This window comes from Piliocolobus tephrosceles, chromosome 16 (genome assembly GCF_002776525.5).
Source record: "Piliocolobus tephrosceles isolate RC106 chromosome 16, ASM277652v3, whole genome shotgun sequence".
NCBI lineage: Eukaryota > Metazoa > Chordata > Mammalia > Primates > Cercopithecidae > Piliocolobus > Piliocolobus tephrosceles.
The window spans coordinates 3,051,427-3,073,428 of NC_045449.1; the positions used below are offsets into that span (position 1 = coordinate 3,051,427).

General features: G+C 41.1%; 1 protein-coding gene across 1 annotated transcript; it reads left to right on the forward strand.

Moving 5' to 3' along the window:
* The first annotated feature begins 21,009 nt into the window (after nt 1-21,009).
* LOC111521385 (olfactory receptor 1D5) lies at nt 21,010-22,002 on the forward strand. The gene has a single exon (XM_023184779.1). The coding sequence runs from the start codon at nt 21,010-21,012 to the stop codon at nt 22,000-22,002; it is 993 nt and encodes a 330-aa protein (XP_023040547.1).

Genomic DNA, 22,002 nt, shown 5'->3' on the forward strand with positions numbered 1-22,002 from the left:
GAGGAACTTATTGTGAACTAGAGTAAAGGTCATTCTTGCTATGCGTTACCAAAGACACTGGAGGCATTTCTCACCACCCTAAAGATCTGTGGAACTTTGAACTTGAGAGAGATTATTAGGTTATCTGGTGGAAGAGGTTTCTAAGCAGCAAAGCATTCAAGATGTGACCTGGCTGTTTCTAAAAGCATATAGTCATATGCATTCACAAAGAGATTATCTGAAATTGGAACTTATGTTTAAAAGAGAAGCAAAACATAAAAGTGTGGAAAATTTGCAGCCTGGCCATACAGTAGAAAAGAAAAACCAGTGTGTGATGTTCCCCTTCCCAAGTCCAAGTGATCTCATTGTTCAGTTCCCACCTATGAGTGAGAACATGCGGTGTTTGGTTTTCTCTTCTTGTGATAGTTTGCTAAGAATGATGGTTTCCAGCTGCATCCATGTCCCTACAAAGGACGCAAACTCATCCTTTTTTATGGCTGCATAGTATTCCATGGTGTATATGTGCCACATTTTCTTAATCCAGTCTGTCACAGATGGACATTTGGGTTGATTCCAAGACTTTGCTATTGTGAATAGTGCCACAATAAACATACGTGTGCATGTGTCTTTGTAGTAGAATAATTTATAATCCTTTGGGTATATACCCAGTAGTGGGATGGCTGGGTCATATGGTACATCTAGATCTAGATCCTTGAGGAATTGCCATACTGTTTTCCATAATGGTTGAACTAGTTTACAATCCCACCAACAGTGTAAAAGGGTTCCTATTTCTCCACATCCTCTCCAACACCTGTTGTTTCCTGATTTTTTAATGATTGCCATTCTAACTGGTGTGAGATGGTATCTCATTGTGGTTTTGATTTGCATTTCTCTGATGGCGAGTGATGCTGAGCATTTTTTCATGTGTCTGTTGGCTGTATGAATGTCTTCTTTTGAGAAATGTCTGTTCATATCCTTTGCCCACTTTTTGATGGGGTTGTTTGTTTTTTTCTTGTATATTTGTTTGAGTTCTTTGTAGATTCTGGAAATTAGCCCTTTGCCAGATGAGTAGATTGCAAAAATTTTCTCCCATTCTGTAGGTTGCCTGTTCACTCTGATGGTAGTTTCTTTTGCTGTGCAGAAGCTCTTTAGTTTAATTAGATCCCATTTGTCAATTTTGGCTTTTGCTGCCGTTGCTTTTGGTGTTTTAGACATGAAGTCCTTGCCCATGCCTATGTCCTGAATGGCACTACCTAGATTTTCTTCAAGGGTTTTTATGGTAATAGGTCTAACATTTAAGTCTCTAATCCATCTTGAATTAATCTTCGTATAAGGAGTAAGGAAAGGATCCAGTTTCAGCTTTCTACTTATGGCTAGCCAATTTTCCCAGCACCATTTATTAAATAGGGAATCCTTTCCCCATTTCTTGTTTCTCTCAGGTTTTTCAAAGATCAGATGGCTGTAGATGTGTGGTATTATTTCTGAGGACTCTGTTCTGTTCCATTGGTCTATATCTCTGTTTTGGTACCAGTACCATGCTGTTGGGGAGGGGGGAGGGGGGAGGGATTGCACTGGGGAGTTATACCTGATATAAATGATGAATTGATGGGTGCTGACGAGTTGATGGGTGCAGTACACCAACATGGCACAGATATACATATGTAACAAACCTGCACGTTATGCACATGTACCCTAGAACTTAAAGTATAATAATAAAAAAAAAAAAAGGAACAGACCTTTAGAACTTACTATACTCACTCTGGGGAAGAAATAAATGTGAATTTTAAGCAAATAAAATGCATTATTTTATCTTGAAAAAAAAAAGAAAAGAAAAACCAATTTTCTGGGGAGAAATTCAAACTGGCTGCAGAAATTTGCATAAGTAACAAGGAGCCAAATGTTAATAGTCAAGACAATGGAGAAAATGTCTCCAGGGCATTTCAGAGACCTTCACAGCAGCCCTTTCAATCACAGGCATGGAAGACTAGAAGGCTCAGTGCTGCCATGGGACATGGCACCCTGCATCCCAGCTGCTCCACCTCCAGCCATGGCTATAAGGGGCCAAGGTAAAGCTCAGGCCATTGCTTCAGAGGGTTCAAGTCCCAAGCATTGTTGGTTTCCACATGGTGTTGGGCCTGCAAGTATGCAGAAGACAAGAGTTGAGGTTTGGGAACCTCAGCCTAGGTTCCAGAGGATGTATGGAAATGCCTGGATTTCCAGGCAGAAGTCTGTGGCAAGAATAGAGCCCTCATGGAGAACCTCTACTAGGGCAATGCAGTGGGGCTGGAGGCCCCCATAGGAGAACTGCCTAGTGGAGCTGTGAGAAGAGGGCCACCATCCTCCAGCCCCCAAAATGGCAGATCCACCAACAGCTTGCACTGAGTGCCTGGAAAAGCCACAGGCACTCAATGCCAGCCCATGAAAGCAGTTGCAGGGGTTGTACCCTGCAGAGTCACAGGGGTGGAGCTGCCCAAGGCCTGGGGAGCCCACCTGTTGCATCAGTGTGCCCTGGATGTGAGACATGGAGTCAAAGGAGATTATTTTGGAGATTTAAGATTTAATGGCTGCCCTGCTGGGTTTTGGACTTGCATGAGGGCTGTAGCCCCTTGGTTTTGGTCAATTTCTCCTTCTTGGAATGGGAGTATTTACTCAATTCCTATATCCCCATTGTATCTTCAAAGTATCAAAGTAACTAACCTGTTTTTTATTTTACAGGGTAGTAGGCAGAAGGGACTTGCCTTGTCCCAGATGAGACTTTGGACTGGAACTTTTGAATGCCTGAATGAGTTAAGACTTTGGGAGACTGTTGGGAAGGCATGATTGGTTTTGAAATGTGAGAAGAACATGAATTTTGGGAGGGGTCAGGGTTGGAATAATATGATATGGCTCTGTGTCCCACCCAAATCTTATCCGGAATTGTAATCCCTACATGTCAGGGGAGGGAACTGGTATGAGGGGACTGGATCATGGGGGCAGATTTTCCCCATGCTGTTCTCATGATAATGGGTGTGTTCTCATGAGCTCTGATAGTTTAATGTGGCACTTCACCCTCCCGTTCTCTCTCTCCTGCTGCCATGTAAGATGTGCCTTACTTCCCCTTTGCCTTCTGCCATGATTGTAAGTTTCCTGAGGCCTCCCCAGCCATGCAAAACTGTGAGTCAATAAAGCTCTTTTCCTTACCTAGTCTTTACCCAGTCTCAGGTAGTTCTTTGTAATAGTGTTGAAACAGACAAATACACCAATTGTGCAGTGTGGCTATAATTACATCAGATAAAATGGACTTTAATTCAAAAGCTGTTACAAGAGACAAAGGTTATTACATAATGACAAAATGGCTGATTCCACAGGAATATATAACAATTATAAATATACATGTACCAAATATTAGAGCACCTAACTATATAAAGCAAACATTGACAGATTTTAAGGAATACATAAAAGCAACACAATAATAGTAGGAGACTTTGATATCCTACTTTCCATAAAGGATTTATAATCTGAACAGAAAATCAATAAGGAAACACCAGATCTGAACAATGCCACAAACTAATGTGTGAGTCAGACATATACAAAACATTCCACCCAACAGCAGCAGCAAACACGTTCTCCTAAAACAGACATGGAACATTTTCTAAGAAAAATCACATGCCAGGTTACAAAATAATTGTTAACAAACTTAAGAAGACTGAAATCATTCTGTGTGCCATTTCTGGCTATTAAAAAATGAAAAATGAATTAGATAACAATAGGAAAATCCTAGATTATGTGAGAATTAAACACTCTTGAACAACTATTGACTCAAAGAAGAAATTAAAAAGAAAACTAAAGAATATTTCAGAAAAAGCAATGAATAAACACAACATACAAAAACTTAAAAGTTGCAGCAAATGCAGTACCAAGAGGGAAATTTACAGTGAGAAACTTACATTATGAAAGAAGAAAGAACTCAAACAAACAATCTAACTTCACACTTAAGGAAGTAAAAAATAAGACATTAAACCCAAAGTTAGCAGAAGGAAGAAAATAAAGAACAGAGCAGAAATAAATGAAACAGAAAATAATACCCAAAATAATGTGAAAAAATGAACCAACTCTTAGCTAGAATCATTCTTAAAACAAGAGATAAACAAAATCAGAAGGGGTGAAATATCTATTATCTATGGCCATGGAAATAAAAAAAGGTCAGAAAGGATTATTATAAATAATTGCAAGCCAATTAATTGGACAACCTATAAGAAACTGACGAATTTTTAGACACACGCAACCTTTCAACCTGAGTAAGAAATAGAAAGCCTGAACAGTCCAATAACAAATGAGAAGATTGAATCAGTAATTTAAAAAACAAACTTTCAAACAATAAAAGAAACACGAATGGATGGCTTCGCAGGTAATTTCTATGAAATATCTAAAGAAGAATACTCAAACTTCTTAAATTCTTCCAAGAATAATAGTAGGAAACACTTCCAAACTCATTTAATGACACCAGCATCACCCTGATACCCAAGCCAGACAAAGACACCACAAGAAAGGAAAATACAGGCCAATATCTCTTATGAACATAAGATTCAAAACACTCAGTAAAACATAAACAAACCAAATTCAACAGCACAATAAAGGATCATACACCATAGCCAAGTAGGATTTATCCCCGGATGCAAGGTTGATTCGACATGCAAGAATCAGTCAATATAACATACCACGCTAACAGAATGAAGGATAAGAACTACATGATTATCTCCATAAATGCAGTTGACAAAATTCAAAACCATTTCATGATGAAAACTCTCAACTAATTAGGTACAGAAGTCACTTACCTCAACACAATAAAGGCCATATGTGAAAAGCCCACAGCGAGAATCATACTCGATGAAGAATAACTGAAAGCTTTCCCTCTAAGATTTGGAAGAAAGCAAAGATGCTATGTTGGTACTTCTCTTCAGCATAATACTGGAAGTCCTAGTCAGATCAATTAGGAAACAAACAAACAAAGAATCAACTAACACAGGAACAGAAACCCAAACACCGCATGTTCTCACTCATAAGTGGGAGTTGAACAATGAGAACACATGGACACAGGGAGGGGAACATCACACACTGGGGCCTGTCGGTGGTGGGGAGGCTGGGGGAGGGAGAGCATTAGGAGAAATACCTAATGTAGATGACCGGTTGATGGGTGCAGCAAACCACCATGGCACGTGTATACCTATGTAACAAACTAGCACGTTCTGCACATGTATCCCAGAACTTAAAAAAAGATTAAGAGACATGCAAATCAGAACAAAATAAGTAAAATTATTTATAATCTTATATGTAGAAACCCCTAAAGATGCCACACACACAAAAAAATGATTAGAATGAATTAACAAATTCAGTAAAGTTGCAGGATATAAAATCAATGTACAAAAATCAGAGACATGTAGACCCTATACACACACACACACACACACACACACACACACACACACACACACGATATTACTCAGTCATAAAAAAGAAGGAAATCCTGCCATTTGTGGTATGGATGAACCTGGAGAACATTACACTAAGCAAAATAAGCCACACAAAGAAAGACAAAAACTGTAGGTTATCACCTATGTGGAATCTCTTTTTTTTTTTTTCGTGCATCAATTCTTATGATGATTTTATTCAGTCAGCACTGAAGTGCACACATACGCTAGGGTTGCTCTAAATTACATCATTTGCATAGGCCATTTTTCTTTAAGTGTCTGTTTATAAAAATCATATTTTCCCACATTCACATGAGTACAATCAGAAGAGACAAAACAAAATATGTACACAACACAGAGCTATGTCTACTGATTACACTGTTTTAATAATAAAAGTGAGTACTATTTTACCTAAACTTTACACTGGATCAGAGTTGTAACAATGTTATTTTTAACTTGATGAACATTATTTACATCATACAATGTTACCTTCATAGTCACAGAGAAATTTCTTACTGAATTATCTTTAAAGGAACTCTTAAAAAAGAGAATACATTACACATAGACTGCTGGAATTTTCTGTATTTCAGTTTCACATACTTCAGATAATATTTGAATTTACTTTTAGGATACTTTAAATTATTTATAGAGTATCATACCTATATACTTTCACATATACTTTCTAATGCTGGACAGCCCTTCCCTCTTATCTATGCTTTGATAATCTCTGCTTATCTTAAAGTATAATAATAATAAAAACAAACAAACAAACAAACCTATGTGGAATCTTAAGAAGTATAGCTCAGAGATGGAGAATAGAATGATCCTTACCAGAGGCTGGGAAGGATAGTAGTGGAGGGAGATGGCTAATGGATACAAAAAATCATCAGAATATGAATGAGGCCCAGTATATGATAACACAACAGGGTGACTATAGTCAATAATAATTTAATCGTATATTGTAAAATAACTAAAAAGGTATAACTGGATTGTCTGTAACACAAAGGATAAATACTTGAGGGGACAGATACCCCATCTTCCATGGTGTGATTAGGATACATCGCATGCCTGTATCAAAAGTTCTTATGTACCCCATAAACATATACACCTACGATGGACTCACAAAAATTAAAAATTAAAGATTTTTTTTAAAGGATAGCTCACAGAAGCAGACTAAAAGAGTGGTTACCAGAGGTCAGGAGATGGAGGAATTGGGGAAGCCTTGGTGAAAGGTTACAGACTTTCAGTTATGAGCAAGCAAGTTCTGGAGAGCTAATATACAGCACGGTAACTATAGTTTGTTGTTGGTGGTGGTGGTGTTTTAGAGGCAAGGTCACCCAAGCTGGAGTGCAGTGGCATGATCATAGTTCACTGTAGCCCCCAACTCCTGGGTTAAAGCAATTCTCCCACCTCAGCCTCCCAAGTAGCTAAGACTACAGGCACACACCACCAGGCCTGACTAATTCTTTATTAATTTCTCTAGAGATGGGGTCTCACTATATTGCCTAGGCTGGTCTCGAACTGCTGGCCTCAAGGAATCCTCCCACCCCAGCCTCCTAAAGTGCTAAAATTACAGGCCTGAGCCACTGCACCCAGTCTACAGCCAATAATACTATGTTACATTCTCAAACTTTGCAAAGAGAACAGATCTAGTGTATTCTCGCACCAAAATAAGAGTAACTATGTGAAATGATGGATATGCTAATTAGCTTGATTGTGGTGATCATTTACAATAGATACATGCTACATATATCAAAACAGCACTATATAAACCTTAAATAATCTTTATTTGTTAGTTATACCTCCATAAAGATGTGAAAAAACTATTTACACAGCAACACAGTAGGGAAAGGATGGTCTTTTCAATAAATGGCATTGACTCAGTTTGCAGGAAAAAATATATCTTGACCTACACCTCACCTGATATAAAAACCCATTTTAGATAAACAGTAAATCTAAATGTGAATGGTAAAACAATAAATCTTTTAGAAGAAAATACAAAAAAGAACATTGGCAAAGATTTAGCAAAGATTTATTTTAAAGGATGCAAAACCTAGTAATTCTGAAATGAGAAGTGATAAACTGGACATTAAAATTAAAATCTGTTTCTCAAAAGCCACCATTAATTGCATAAAAGCTAACCCACAAACTTGACACAGATAGTCTTACTATTAGGTTGGGGCAAAAGTAATTACGGTTTTTGCCATTAAAAGCAATGGCAAAACCATTAAAATCAATGGCAAAAAACCATTAAAATCAACGGCAAAAAACCATGATTGCTTCTGCCCCGACCTAATACAAGCATTTACAAAGACTCATAAAACATGTAAAGAACTACAAACCAGCATAAAAAGATAACCTAATAGAAAAATAAGCAAAATGGTTGAATGGGTACTTTACACAAGAAGATACATGGTAGATAGATAGATGACAGAGATAGCTGACAGATAAACAGCCATATAAAAACTACTTAACTCCATTACTCAACATGAAAATGCAAATTATAACCATAAACAATACCACTACACACACACCAAAATATCTTCAGATACCAACTTATGTTAAAACTTGCAGCACCCAGAACCCTCATACACTGCTCAGGGAAATTAAAATTGAGACATGTGTTTGGAAAACTGTTTAGCCCTATTGAATACACCTAAGTCTGCCCCAGGTTACAGAAATTCAAAGCCAGATATGTATTTCCAACAGAAATGTGCACCTACCCTATTCAGAACAAGCTCAACTGGCTACTAATGTCTATCAGTGGTTGAACGGATTTATTAAATGGCACATTCACACAATACAATGTTATACAACAATAAATATGAGCAGTAATATACAACCACATACAACAGTGAGGCTGAACCACACAATATAATGTTGAGTTAAAGAAGCAAATATGAAAGAGAACAAACTGTATGATTTAATATAAACAAAGTACAAAAATGAATAAAACTAATTTATGCTATTAGGAGTCAGGACACTGATTACCCGCGCAGGAACAGTGACTACAGAGGAAAATGAGGTCACTTCTGGAGGGCCCGTAATGTGTTTTCATCTGAGTGCTGGTTACTCATTGTGACTGTTCCATTTGTAAAAGTCGCTGACAACATTTTCAGGCTTCATTTTATTTTTTTATTTATTTTATTTTATTTTATTTTATTTTATTTTATTTTATTTTATTTTTTGAGACGGAGTCTCCCTCTGTCGCCCAGGCTGGAGTGCAGTGGCGCGAGCTCAGCTCACTGCAAGCTCCGCCTCCCAGGTTTATGCCATTCTCCTGCCTCAGCCTCCCGAGTAGCTGGGACTACAGGCGCCCGCCACCTCGCCCGGCTAGTTTTTTGTATTTTTTAGTAGAGACAGGGCTTTACCATGTTAGCCAGGATGGTCTCGATCTCCTGACCTCGTGATCCGCCCGTCTTGGCCTCCCAGAGTGCTGGGATTACAGGCTTGAGCCACCGCACCTGGCCCATTTTATTTTCTAAAACACCCTAAGCATGACTGTTGTTTTAACCTGTGTCTAACAATTGTATTATCTGGAGTCCCTATATGCCTCCCATCTGTTGGTTCTTGCTATTGAAATCTTCCATCCTTGTGTGTCTTATCTTCAGATGTATGGTGGATATTGTGCTTGAAAAAGTATTAAGAGAAATAATTGGAGCTCTACGGTGGCATTGTTCCTCCAAATAGGATTCTTTTTTCAATTGCGTTTGCTTAGAACTTGGGGTCCCTAGAAGTCTAGATCATCCTAATCGAAGTTTAGTACTTCAGATTTTCCGAACCTCTGGTAAGTCAAAGCCAGGATGTACTGTGTATGAGGGCTGCTTCATCTCTGGCTGACTCCTAGTGTGTGTTTTAGGATTGCTGTGCAGTAAGGAGCTGGTTTACTTCTTGTAAACAAGACTCATCTCCCAAGGTCCTTGCCTCTAGATATTAACACTGGAGCAATTATCCATGTTCATCTCAAGAGGCTACCTTGGGAGTGATCCCCAGGGCCTCTCCAAAACTGATAAATAGTCCTTTCCATCATGAACCTGGGATCCAATCATCAGTTCTCAAATCCCCCCAGCCTCATCAGGGCATAAAGAACCTCAAATTCTGTCTCCTCTTTTGCAGGGACCGAAGATGCAGGCAACAAGTTCTCTGCTCTCTACCTTTAGCAGATAGGACAGGTCACCAAGTTCCATTCAGGAAATAACGCATTATAGTCTCCTATGTCTTTACTGAATTTTCAGCCTGTAGAGCAGGAACATGGAGGCAGCCAAACCAGTAAACTCTGAGAGCAGCACAGAGCAGAGGGTAAGGCCCATACACCTCAGGCTCATGCTCTTTTCTCCCGCTCCTCTCTTCCTTATCTTCTCCTCCATTTTCTCTCTCATATTTGTGGGATAAAAATATATCTTGACCTGTACCTGACCTGATACAAAAATCAGTTTTAGACTGATAGTAAATCTAAATGTGAAGAGGAAAACAATAAATCTTTTAGCAGAAAATATAAAAAAGGACATTGACAAAGATTTAGCAAAGATTTCTATTAAAGGATGCAAAAAGCAAACATACTCACATACTTTGGGACATCTTCATAATCTAACCACTAAGGTTAAGGTAAGATAACAATGCCTCCAATCTTTTTGGCACTCTGCAGTTTTCAAGGGCTCCCTGGCACACGCCTTGCTGCCTGTGATTCTCACAACCTACAAGAACGCCCACATGGGTGACACGAGGTGGCTCGAGGAGATTGAGTGCCCGACTCAAAGTCAAAACAGCTGGGGAGCAAAAGAGGCGGCACAAAGGCCAGTGGTCCAATAGCAAGCTTGCAGCATTTTTCTATCACACCCACACTTACTGTCCTCTCCCCCAAGCCACACTACATAGGAGTTTGTGTCTCTATGGCCTTCTGACCACACGAGCGTTCAGAACCCGCTGACTCTTACAGGCCGGGAGCAGTGTTTTCAAAGTATAGGATCAGAATAACTCGGTGCTCGCTAAAAGGAACTTGGTCCTCAGAACGGAACCAGTACTTCAGAGAAGGGGCGGGAAAATCAGCTTTGTGTCTTGAAGCATCACAGTCTGATCCTAATGCTCACTGCAGCGTGGGAGATGATCGCTTCAGGCCAGCAGAGGTGTCCATTCCTCCGGGCAGCCTTGGCTTTCTGAGGTCCCATCACCTCCCTCCTGTCTTCTCTCCTGTGGGGAAGATGTTCCACCCAGAAGGCCGGAAGTAAGAAGTTGCTTCCGGGTCTAAGGAGGTGGAAGCCATTTCTCTCCATGGCAAAAACAGAGGTGGTGGGCGAGTGTGGTCAGGATTGGGGTCCCTGCAGGGAATCACCACGGTGCTTCTTTTCATGCTCAGGTCACGTAGGGGGTCTTGGGGTGATCTCAGGGATGAGCCCATCAGCTCCCTCTTTCTCATTTTAACCGTTTTTCTAAGAGGCAAGCAGAGCTTTGGTCATGGGCTCATCTCTGCCGTCAGATCACTCTGACTTTGGGCAGATCTCTTTGGATCAAGGCTGCCCGTAAGTACTGTAGTGTGGGAAATAAACGGGATCGTTTGTGGTTAGATCCACAAGACAACTAACAGGCAAGAGACGTGGGAAGCTGCAGATACAAAAAGTCTCCGGAGCATGTGCTCAGGGTTCCTCCCAGTTTCGCTTAAATGCCAGAGGGCCACTCCATCATTAATCTGTCATTTGGAACTTTATTGCTAAAAGAGGCTTTAACCAGCACTTACTTCCACTAAATGCTTGAATTGACTCTGAAATGACTACTCCCACGGCATCGTGCAGCCTGTTCTAATCCCTTCTGTGATGGGGAGTTCACCTCCTTCCCAGTGCCCTTCACTGGCCCAGCACTTAAGTCATCTGGGTGACAGCCTGACTCCTATTTCTTTCTTTCTTTCTCTCTCTCTTTCTCTCTCTCTCTCTCTCTCTCTCTCTCTGCCCCTGGTTTCTGACCAAGGCACTGCATATCCCTTCATATGGGAAGCCTATTATAACATGCCCCTCATCTCTCCCCCGTGCAGTTGCACCAAGTGGCTGGACACGAATAAGTCCCGACCCTGACATCCCGGACCACTCCCTGGAGATCCCAGGGTGGACTGAGGGATCCCAGGGTGCCTGGGTGGGGGCAGAACCAGGTCCAGGGTGGAGAACAGTTTCCTGCTGGAGTGGGGTGGGAGACAGAAGCTTGAGGAAATGGTTAAATAGGACTCCCTTTGCCATCCCCATAACAGCACCTCCCATTTAAAATCAGCTTTAAAGCTAGAGAACTCCTTCCACATTCAGGATTTCAGCTCTTCAGGTAGACATGGTCTACCTCAGCTGCATCAGGTAGACATGGTTTCTCTCCTTTAACACACGGTCGAGTAGTTGGGGCATCAGCTTTGAGTCAGTAAAGAGGGTTAAATACTGACTCCATTCCTTTACAACCTGAGCAACTGTAGAAAAAAGATTGATCTTCTAATTCTCAGTGGATTCATCTCTCACAGAGCCAAATAGTGCTGTGTGGGGACTAAATAAAAGACCTTAATGTAGATAAGGCACGTAAGCACATTACCTGTCCAAGTGCTTAGAAATGGGGAGTTATTTGCTGGGGGGAAGAAAACGATGTATGTGTTAATCTAGGATTTGAATCCACACTTCTGACTCAAACTTTTCTTTCAGTATACCACTGACCCTAGATATCTGCGAATTCAATTCTGTAAATTGAGATTTAAAAATCCATTCATGGTTGGGCACAGTGGCTCATGCCTGTAATCCCAGCACTTTGAGAGGCCAAGGCGGGTGGATCACCTGAGGTGAGGAGTTCGAGACCAGCCTGACCAATATGGCAAAACCCCATCTCTACTAAGAATACAAAAATTAGCCGGGTGTGGTGGCGGGCGCCTGTAGTCCCAGCTACTCAGGAGGCTGAGGCAGGTGAATTGCTTGAACCTGGGAGGCGGAGGTTGCAGTGAGCCAAGATCAAGCCACTGAACTCCAGCCTGGGTGACAGAGTGAGACTTCATCTCAAAAAAAAAAAAAAAAAAGAAGGAAATTTTTTTTTTTTTTTTTTTTTTGCTAAATGCTTGCCTGCCTGCCCCATCTTACCTCCACCAAAGCTGGCAGCTCCAACTTACTTTAACCTTCTAGGTTGCTCACAGTTTCTACATCCACATTTGCTTACCCAGCTGCTACTTCAAATTTATCATGTTCAAGATTGAATTTGCAGAACGCGCTCCAAATTCCCCTGGCATCAGGTAGTTCTCTAAGCAACCACATTTTCATCGATACATGGGCTTCTGGGCTCATGGCTCATGCCCATTCATTCATCTCAAATGCATGAAATGTCTACTATTCTATACAGTTTAGTTCAACCCTCTTTTACTGGTCTCTACATTATGCCTGGCAGTGTGCAAGGTCCTGAGGATGCAGGAATACTGAGGACGGTCCTTACTCTAGAGGCTCTCACAGTCTTGCAGAGAATGGATAGTTAAAGCAAAATGTGGAAAGGGTCAATCCTAAAAGAATGCGAAGACCAAAAATAGTGCAGAAACTAGAGTGGTTACCTCTGGGGTGGGAGAAGATGTCACCAGGAGAAGATGCTTAAGTAGGTACTAGAGCAGGTCTTACCAGGCTGACAAGAACTGAAGGAAAAAAATTCAGGCTGGAAGAGCAGAATGAAGAAAGCTTATTGGGTGAAAAGGAACAATCAGTGTGAAGGACAAAGACAAAATATTTTGTGTATTCTAGAACCATACAAACTGCAAAGGCACTGCTAGAGTAGAGAGTGGAGGTCAGATAAGCAGGAGAGTGCACTGGGGCTAAAGCATCCTGGGCCTTGACCGCCTGGCCATAAACTTGAGCTATTCTCGGGGAAATGGGGAACCTCAGCTACTGTACGGAAAATACGTGATAAATTTGTCAGAAAGCACGCTTCATGCTCAGGCAGAGGTAAGTGCTTTACCTCGGCTTTCCTAGTATGTTCCGCCGCTCGGGCTGGAGTGCAGTGGCCGGATCTCAGCTCACTGCAAGCTCCGCCTCCCGGGTTTACACCATTCTCCTGCCTCAGCCTCCCGAGTAGCTGGGACTACAGGCGCCCGCCACCTCGCCCGGCTAGTTTTTTTTTTTTGTATTTTTTAGTAGAGACGGGGTTTCACGGTGTTAGCCAGGATGGTCTCGATCTCCTGACCTCGTGATCCACCCGTCTCGGCCTCCCAAAGTGCTGGGATTACAGGCTTGAGCCACCGCGCCCGGCCCGCCTGCGGTAGTTCTTAGAGCAAAAGCTCACGGTATGAGTCTCCACAGCCTGCTCTGTCTGCCCAAGCGGGAGCTGCAAGTTACTCCTGCCTCCTATCCACCGTTTTCCCTACACTCCCCACATCCCATAGTTTTGGAAAAAGTTGTATCTTTACTTTCATTTATCTATCTTCTGTTTCTGTTGCTTCTTTGATTCATTGGTTATTTTGGAGGATGGTGTTTGATTACCACAAGTATGTGAGTTTTCTCCATTTTTTCTTCTTTACATTGCAAATTTCATTCCTTTGTAATTGAAGTACATACTTTGTGTTGTTTCTCTCTGTTGAGTATCATTGAGGTTTGTTTTATGGCCTTGCATATGGTCTATCTGGGGGAATGCTCCAAGGACGGCTGAAAAGAATCTTGTTCTATTCTGGGGTGCAGTTTTCTAGAGATACCTGTTGGGGATACTTCATTTGCAATGTTCAAGTCCTCTATTTCCTTGTTGATCTTTTACTTAGTTTTTCCGTTCGTTATTGAAAGCGGGATATTTGGTTATTCAACTACTATTGTTGAATTATCTACGTCTCTCCTCATTTCTATCAGCTTTTGCTTCAAGCATTTTGGTATCGTCTATAATTATTATACATTTCTGATGAACTAAATCTCTTATTATGGAATGGATCTTTTTATCTCTAGTAATTTATTTAAAGTCTATTTTTCCTATTTTTTTAAATTTATTTAAAGGCTAATGTATAACCACTCCACCTTCTAGTGGTAGATGTTTGCATGATCTATATATTCCCATTCTTTAAGGTCAACCTATTTGTACTTTTGAATCTAAAGTTTGTCTCCTGGGCCGGGTGCGGTGGCTCACGCCTGTAATCCCAGCACTTTGGGAGGCCGAGGCAGGTGGATCACCTGAGGTCAGGAGTTCGAAACCAGCCTGGCCAACATGGTGAAACCCCATCTCTACTAAAAATACAAAAATTGGCCAGGCATCTTGGTGCACACCTGTAATCCCAGCTACTCGGGATGCTGGGGCAGGAGAAACATCTGAACTCAGGAAGCAGAGATTACAGTGAGCCGAGATCGCACCACTGCACTCCAGCCTGGGCAACAGTGTGAGACAATGTCTCAAGAAAAAAAAAAAAAAAAGTGTGTGTCCTGTAGACAGCACGTGCAGGCATACTACGTTAGATCACACTTGCCTTTACTGCACTTTTTCTTTGCAGGTCCTGCGTTTTTGTTGTTGTTGTTTTTGTTTGTTTGGTTGCTTTGTTTTTAACGTTTCTGACAACCCTGCATGAAGCGAGCCTGTTGATGCCATTTTTCCAGCAGCATGTACTTATTTCACATCTCTGTGTCACATTGGGTAATTCTCACAACAGTTCAGCTTTGTCATTATGATTACATCTGTTATGCTCATCTGTGGCCAGTGATCTTTGACATAACCATTGTCATTATTTGGGGGTGCCATGGACTGCACCCACATAAGAAGTTGAACGGAATCAGTAAATGTCATGTGTGTCCTGACTGTTCTGCTGATCACCCATTCCTCCATCTCTCTCCCTTTCATCAGACCTCCTTATTCTCAGACATATCAATATTGAAATTAGGCCAGTTAGTAACCCTACAAAGGCCTCTAGGTGTACATGTGAAAGGAGAATCACACGTCTCTCACTTTAAATCAAAAGTCAGAAATGATTACGCTGGTTGAGAAAGACAAGCAAAAGCAGAGCTAGGCCAACAGCTAGACCTCTTGCACAAAACAGTTCACCAAATTGTCAATGCCAAGAAAAAGTTATTGAAGGAAATTAAACAGTGCTACTCCAGTGAACACTCAAATGACAAGAGAGTGAAACAGGCTTCTAGTTGATATGCAGAAAGTTTTAGTGGTCTGGATAGAAATCAAACCTGCAACAACATTCCCTTAGGCCAAGGACTAATACAGAGTCAGTACCTAATTCTCTTCAGTTCTGCAGAGGCTGAGACAAGCAAGAAAGCAGCAGAAGAACATTTGAAACTAGCAAAAGTTGGTTCATAAGGTTAAAGGAAAGCAGCCCTCTCCATAACATAAAAGTGCAAGATGAAGCAGAAAGTGATGACGTAGAAGCTGCGAGTTATCCAGAAGATCTCGATGAGATAACTGATGATGGTGAGTACACTGACAACCGATTTTCAATGTAAACAAATCCACTTTCTACTGGAAAAAGATGCCATCTAGGACTTTCATAGCTAGAGAGGAGAAGTCAATGCTTGGCTTCAAAGTTTCAAAGATGGGCTGATTCTCTTGTCATGGGCGAATACAGCCGGTGACTAAGTGGAAGCCAACACTCGTTGACCATTTCAAAACTCTTAGGACCCTTAAGAATTTGGCTAAATCTATTCTGCTTGTGCTCTATAAATGCAACAACGAAGCCTGAATGACAGCACATCTGTTTATAACACGGTTTACTGAATATCTTAAGCCACTGTTGAGACCCACTACTCAGAAAATAATATTCCTTTCAAAATATGCCTGCTCGTGGTCACCCAAGCTCTCTGATGGAGACGTGCAAGAAGGTTGATGCTGTTTTCATGCCTCTATCACAATATCCATTCTGCAGCCCAGGGATCAAGGAGTCATTTTTACTTTCAAGACTCATTATAAAAGAAACACATTTCGTAAGGCTACAGCTGCCATAGTGATTCCTCTGATGGATCTGGGCAAAGTGAAGGGAAAACTTGGAAAGGATTTACCATTCTAGAGGCCATGAAGAAATTCATGATTCATGGGAGGAGGTCAAAATATCAACATTAATAGGAGCTGGGAAGAAGTTGATGCCAGTGCTCATGGATGAATTTGAGGAGTTCAAGACTTCGCTGGGAGGAAGAGTTCCGTAGCTGTAGGTGTGGTGGAAAGAGGAGAGGAACAGAATTAGAAGTGGGGCCTGAAGGTGTGACTGAAGAGCTACAAAGCTCACAATGAAACTTGGACAGAAGAGTAGTTGCTTCTTATGGATGAGCAAAAAAGCAGTTTCTCGAGATGAACGCTACTCCTGGTGAAGATGCTGCCAACATGGTTGAAATCACAGCAAAGAATGCAGCATACGACACAAACTTATGTGATAAGGCGGTGGCAGAGTTTGAGAGGATGGCCTCCAATTTTGAAAGAAGCGCTACTGTAGGTAAAATGTTGTCAGACAGCATCACATACTACGGAGAAATGTTTCCTAAAGGGAAGAGTCAACTGATGTGGCCAACTTTATTGTTCTTATTGAAGAAATTGCCAAAGCCACGCCACACTTCAGCAACCACCATGCTGGTAAGTCCACAGCCGTCAGCATCAAGGCGAGACCTTCCTCCAGCAGAAGGATGATGACTTGCTGAAGGGTCAGGCGATTGCTATCATTTCTTAGCAATAAGGTATTTTAAATTAAGGAATGTACATTTTTAGACATAATGCTCCTGCACACTTAATAGACTACAGTATACTGTAAACATAACATCTATGCACTGGGAAACCAACACATTGTGTGATGCACTTTATTGCAATATTTGCTGTGTTGAGGTGGTCTGGAATCAAACTCACAATATCTCCAAGGTACGCCTGTAGCTGGGTTGTGTTTTTAAAAAAATATTAAGATTTAAAAACTATCATGCAGCTCACGTCTGTAATCCCAACACTTTGGGAGGTCGAGGCAGGCAGATCACTTGAGGTCAGGAGTTCAAGACCATCCTGGCCTACATGGTGAAACCCCTTCTCCACTAAAAGTACAAAAATTAGTGGGGCATGGTGGTGGGTACTTATAGTCCCAGCTACTCAGGAGGCTGAGGCTGGAGAATCACTTAAACCTGGGAGGCAGAGGTTGCAATGAGCTGAGATTGTGCCACTGCAGTCTGGACTGGGCTACAGCAAGGGACTCTATCTCAAAAAAAAAACAACTATCATGCATGCTGAAAAATAAGGTCCCTGAACAACAACAACAACAAACATAGCTAATAAATGACAATATTGACTTGGAGGAAGTTTCCCATCACATTGCTGAATGAATAAAGATGATTGAATGAAACAAGCAGAAAGTATCTTCACCAAAGTGTAAACAGTGGTTGCCCTGACAGAATGTGGGATGACTTTTACTTCCTGTATACATTTTTTGGTATTGCTTTAATTGTTCGTGTTGGAAATTTTTTGTTTATAATCAATAGATTACAATATAGTTTTTTAAAGCCATTTTTTTTGAGACAGGGTCTTGCTCTGTTGCCCAGGCTAGAGGGCACTGTCACTGTCATGGCTCACTGCAGCCTCGACCTCCCGGGTTCAGGTGATCCTCCCACCTCAGCCTCCCGAGTAGCTGGGACCACAGGCATCTGCCGCCACACCCAGTTAATTTTCTGTTTTTAGTAGAGATGCGCTTTTGCCATGTTGCCTAGGCCTGGTCTGGAACTCCTGGGTCCAAACAATATGCCCACCTCAGCCTCGCAAAGTACTGGGATTACAGGCATGGGCCATGGCACCCTGCTGAAGCTATTTTTATTTAGAAAAAGAATTCCAAGGCCAGGCACAGTGGCTCATGACTGTAATCAAACCACTTTGGGAAGCCAAGGCAGAAGGATCGCTGGAGGCCAGGAGCTGGAGAGCAGCCTGGGCAACATAGCGAGACCCTGTTTCTAAAAAAAAAAAAAAAAAATTCAATTAGCCAGCCATGATGACACAAGCCTGTAGTCCCAGCTACTCAGGAGACTGAGGTGGGAGGATGGCTTGAGCCCAGGAGTTCAAGGCTACAGTGAGCTGTGATGGCACTGTTGTACTCCAGGCTGGGCAACAGAGTGAGACCCAGTCTCTAAATAAATAAACGTATACAAAAAGAATATATAAAATATTTTTAAAATTTACCTTTTAAGTTATTAAAGAAACTGCAAGAAATTTCAAATGTTAGTTTTGAAAATCAATGAATACAAGTTTAGTATGGACTCTGATGCTAGCCAAATCGTACTAAAAAGGTAAGAAGGGTGGCACATACCAAAAAAGACCCTAGACAAACCTCATTAATAATTGTGACTACAAAAGTCTAAATCAAATATTAGCAAATTGATTCAGTGGTTCATACTGGGCATAGAAGTATGCTTCCGTATCAAGAAGGCTATCCACAAGATATATCTTGAATGACACTGAAAAACCATTTGATTAAAAATGCAACAGCTATACCTGATTTTTAAAATACGGTTGATAAAATACAAAGAAAAACAATAGTTGCTAAATATACACAGCCACTTCTCCTTTACAGTTCATTACTGGCCATGGCACAACATCCTATCTCACCAATATCCTCTTTGCCCCCAGACATGCTGGCCTATATTTACTTCCTTAAACACAAGAACGACCTTTCCCTGCTCAGGACCTCTGCTCAGGGCAGCTGCTTTTCTGCAAGGCTCATCGTGTTGCAAGAGTGGCTTTTTGTGGTCCTTCATGTCTTGACTAAGAAGACATTAGCCATGGTTGTCTAACTCTACATGCTGGAATTTGATACAATTTATACTATCTCCTTTATAAGTTTTCACATGTTGAATGTTTTATTCCATATACATTCGGTTTTCAAAAGGAAAAAAAAAGTTAATCTTTAGTATATTTTGATAAAATATACTAGTATGTTTGGTTTTAGTATGTGTGATAAAAGACAAAACATTGATGTAACTTTTCCCGAAAACCTAAGTAGACAGTTATCCTAATACCATGTATTGCATAATGCAACCTCTGCCTGCTGAATTAAAGTGTTACCATAACAATTCGCCACATTCCACGTGAACCTGGCTGTTTCTTATGTTTCTAGGCAGTTCTACTGATCTGTTCATTCCAGCACCAGCACCCCACTATTGCAGAGTTCTTCATATTTCACAGAGCAAGTGTTCCTTGTCTTCAACATTTTCCTAGCTTCTTTTCATTCCTATTTTTAGAAGAAATTTAAACTAGCTTTTGTTTCTTTAAAACCCTGTTAGAATTTTGACTTTCAAATAGGTTAAATTTTAGAATAACTCAGAATATGCACCTTTGCAACATCTTTTTTTTTTCCTGTTACAAATGAAAATAGATGTTTATTGCACTTCTGCAAATAACTATATTAACATAAACAGAATACTTATGATCTTCAAATTCTGGAGAAATCAGGTGGAAAGAAACAAATATGCTCCAAATTTTGTTCACAGGAGTATACTTTATTCAATTGTTAAAAGCTGTAAATAGCTCAAAGGAAAAGTTTTCTTGACTCGGAAACACAAAAAGAATCAGTAATTTTGTTTTTTATTATTATACTTTAAGTTCTAGGGTACATGTGCACAATGTGCAGGTTTGTTATATATGTATACATGTGTCATGTTGGTGTGCTGCACCCATTAACTCATCATTTACATTAGGTATATCTCCTAATGCTATCCCTCCCCTCTCCCCCCTCCCCATAATAGCTTTAGGAACATCTCATCTTTTTATCTAGAATCTTGGTTGTATCTGTCCATTTAACAAATTTTTACTTGATGCCTCCATAGAGAATTTGAGGACCATAACTGATTCTTATTAGTATCTTAATGCATAGATTGTTTGCTGATAATGTGTTTCATATTATACTTTAATCTTAGTATTCTTATCATTCATATATAATAATAACAGGTACCATTTATTGAGTGCTCTCCGCATGTCAGCTCTTTGTGTTAAGCACTTTATTCCTTATTTTCCTCCTCACCCCAACCCATTTTTCACATTAAAAAAACTTGAGTCTTAAAGAACGCAAGTGACCTGCCTGAGGCATTACAGCCAGGAAGAGGCAGCGCTTGGACTTGAATTTAAGAGTTCCCACAGGACGGTCTTTAGCGCTGCACTACACGGCTTACAGGGACCGTGAAAGCTGAAGGCCTGTTCATTTTGTGGTGGGCCACTTCACTGACTAATCACAAACATCTTCTTTTTCTAATGATGTTTCGACTGATTTTCTTAGATTTCCCAGACAGATTATATCAGCAAGTAAAATAGTTCTTCTTTCTCCTTTCCAATATTTTATTTCTCCACTTCCTCCAATTGGACAATAATCATTTCTTGTAATGCGTATACCTGTGTTAAATACCACTTAAAACCCTATGTAAAAATCATAACATAACATTAAACTTTAAACACTTCAAGACGATTGGAAGATGGTAGGATTTAAAATATGACTTAGACATTGTTTTTATAATATTCAGTATGTCAGGTTAGAAGTTGCTGGAATAAATAAGTTGCATACTTTCCATATTCTATTTTTGTGCCTATAATGACCTGTTGCTTTTATTATTTTTAAAGTTTAGTCCAAGATACTTTAATGCTAAGAGTTGATTTTGCTTATCTTCGTGTCCTTATTCAAATGAGGGAACTTAATAAACATTTGTTGGTGTTAATGTTGCAGAAAGTTGGGGGAATGGATGGAGATAACCAGAGTGAGAACTCACAGTTCCTACTCCTGTCAATGTCAGAGAGTCCTGAGCAGCAGCAGATCCTGTTTTGGATGTTCCTGTCCATGTACCTGGTCACGGTGGTGGGAAATGCGCTCATCATCCTGGCCATCAGCTCTGATTCCCGCCTGCACACCCCCATGTACTTCTTCCTGGCCAACCTCTCCTTCACTGACCTCTTCTTTGTCACCAACACAATCCCCAAGATGCTGGTGAACTTCCAGTCCCAGAACAAAGCCATCGCCTATGCAGGGTGTCTGACGCAGCTCTACTTCCTGGTCTCCTTGGTGACCCTGGACAACCTCATCCTGGCCGTGATGGCGTATGACTGCTATGTGGCCATCTGCCATCCCCTCCACTATGTCACAGCCATGAGCCCTGGACTCTGTGTTTTGCTCCTCTGTTTGTGTTGGGGGCTGTCTGTTCCCTATGGCCTCCTCCTCACTCTCCTCCTGACCAGGGTGACCTTCTGTGGGACTCAAGAGATCCACTACCTCTTCTGTGAGATGTACGTCCTGCTGCGGCTGGCATGTTCCAACACCCACATCATTCACACAGTGTTGATCGCCACTGGCTGCTTCATCTTCATCACCCCCTTAGGGTTCATGACCACATCCTATGTACGTATTGTCAGAACCATCCTTCAGGTACCCTCAGCCTCTAAGAAATACAAAACCTTCTCTACCTGTGCCTCGCATGTGGGTGTGGTCTCCCTCTTTTATGGGACACTTGCTATGGTGTACCTGCAGCCCCTCCACACCTATTCCATGAAGGACTCAGTAGCCACAGTGATGTATGCTGTGGTGACGCCTATGATGAACCCTTTCAGCTACAGCCTGAGGAACAAAGACATGCACTGGGCTCTGGGAAGACTCCTAGGGAGACCCTTTCAGAGGCCCAAATGA

Bases quoted from the DNA above. Each gene is read 5' to 3' on its own strand.
- LOC111521385 (XM_023184779.1), top strand. From the start codon at position 21,010: ATGAGGGAACTTAATAAACATTTGTTGGTGTTAATGTTGCAGAAAGTT.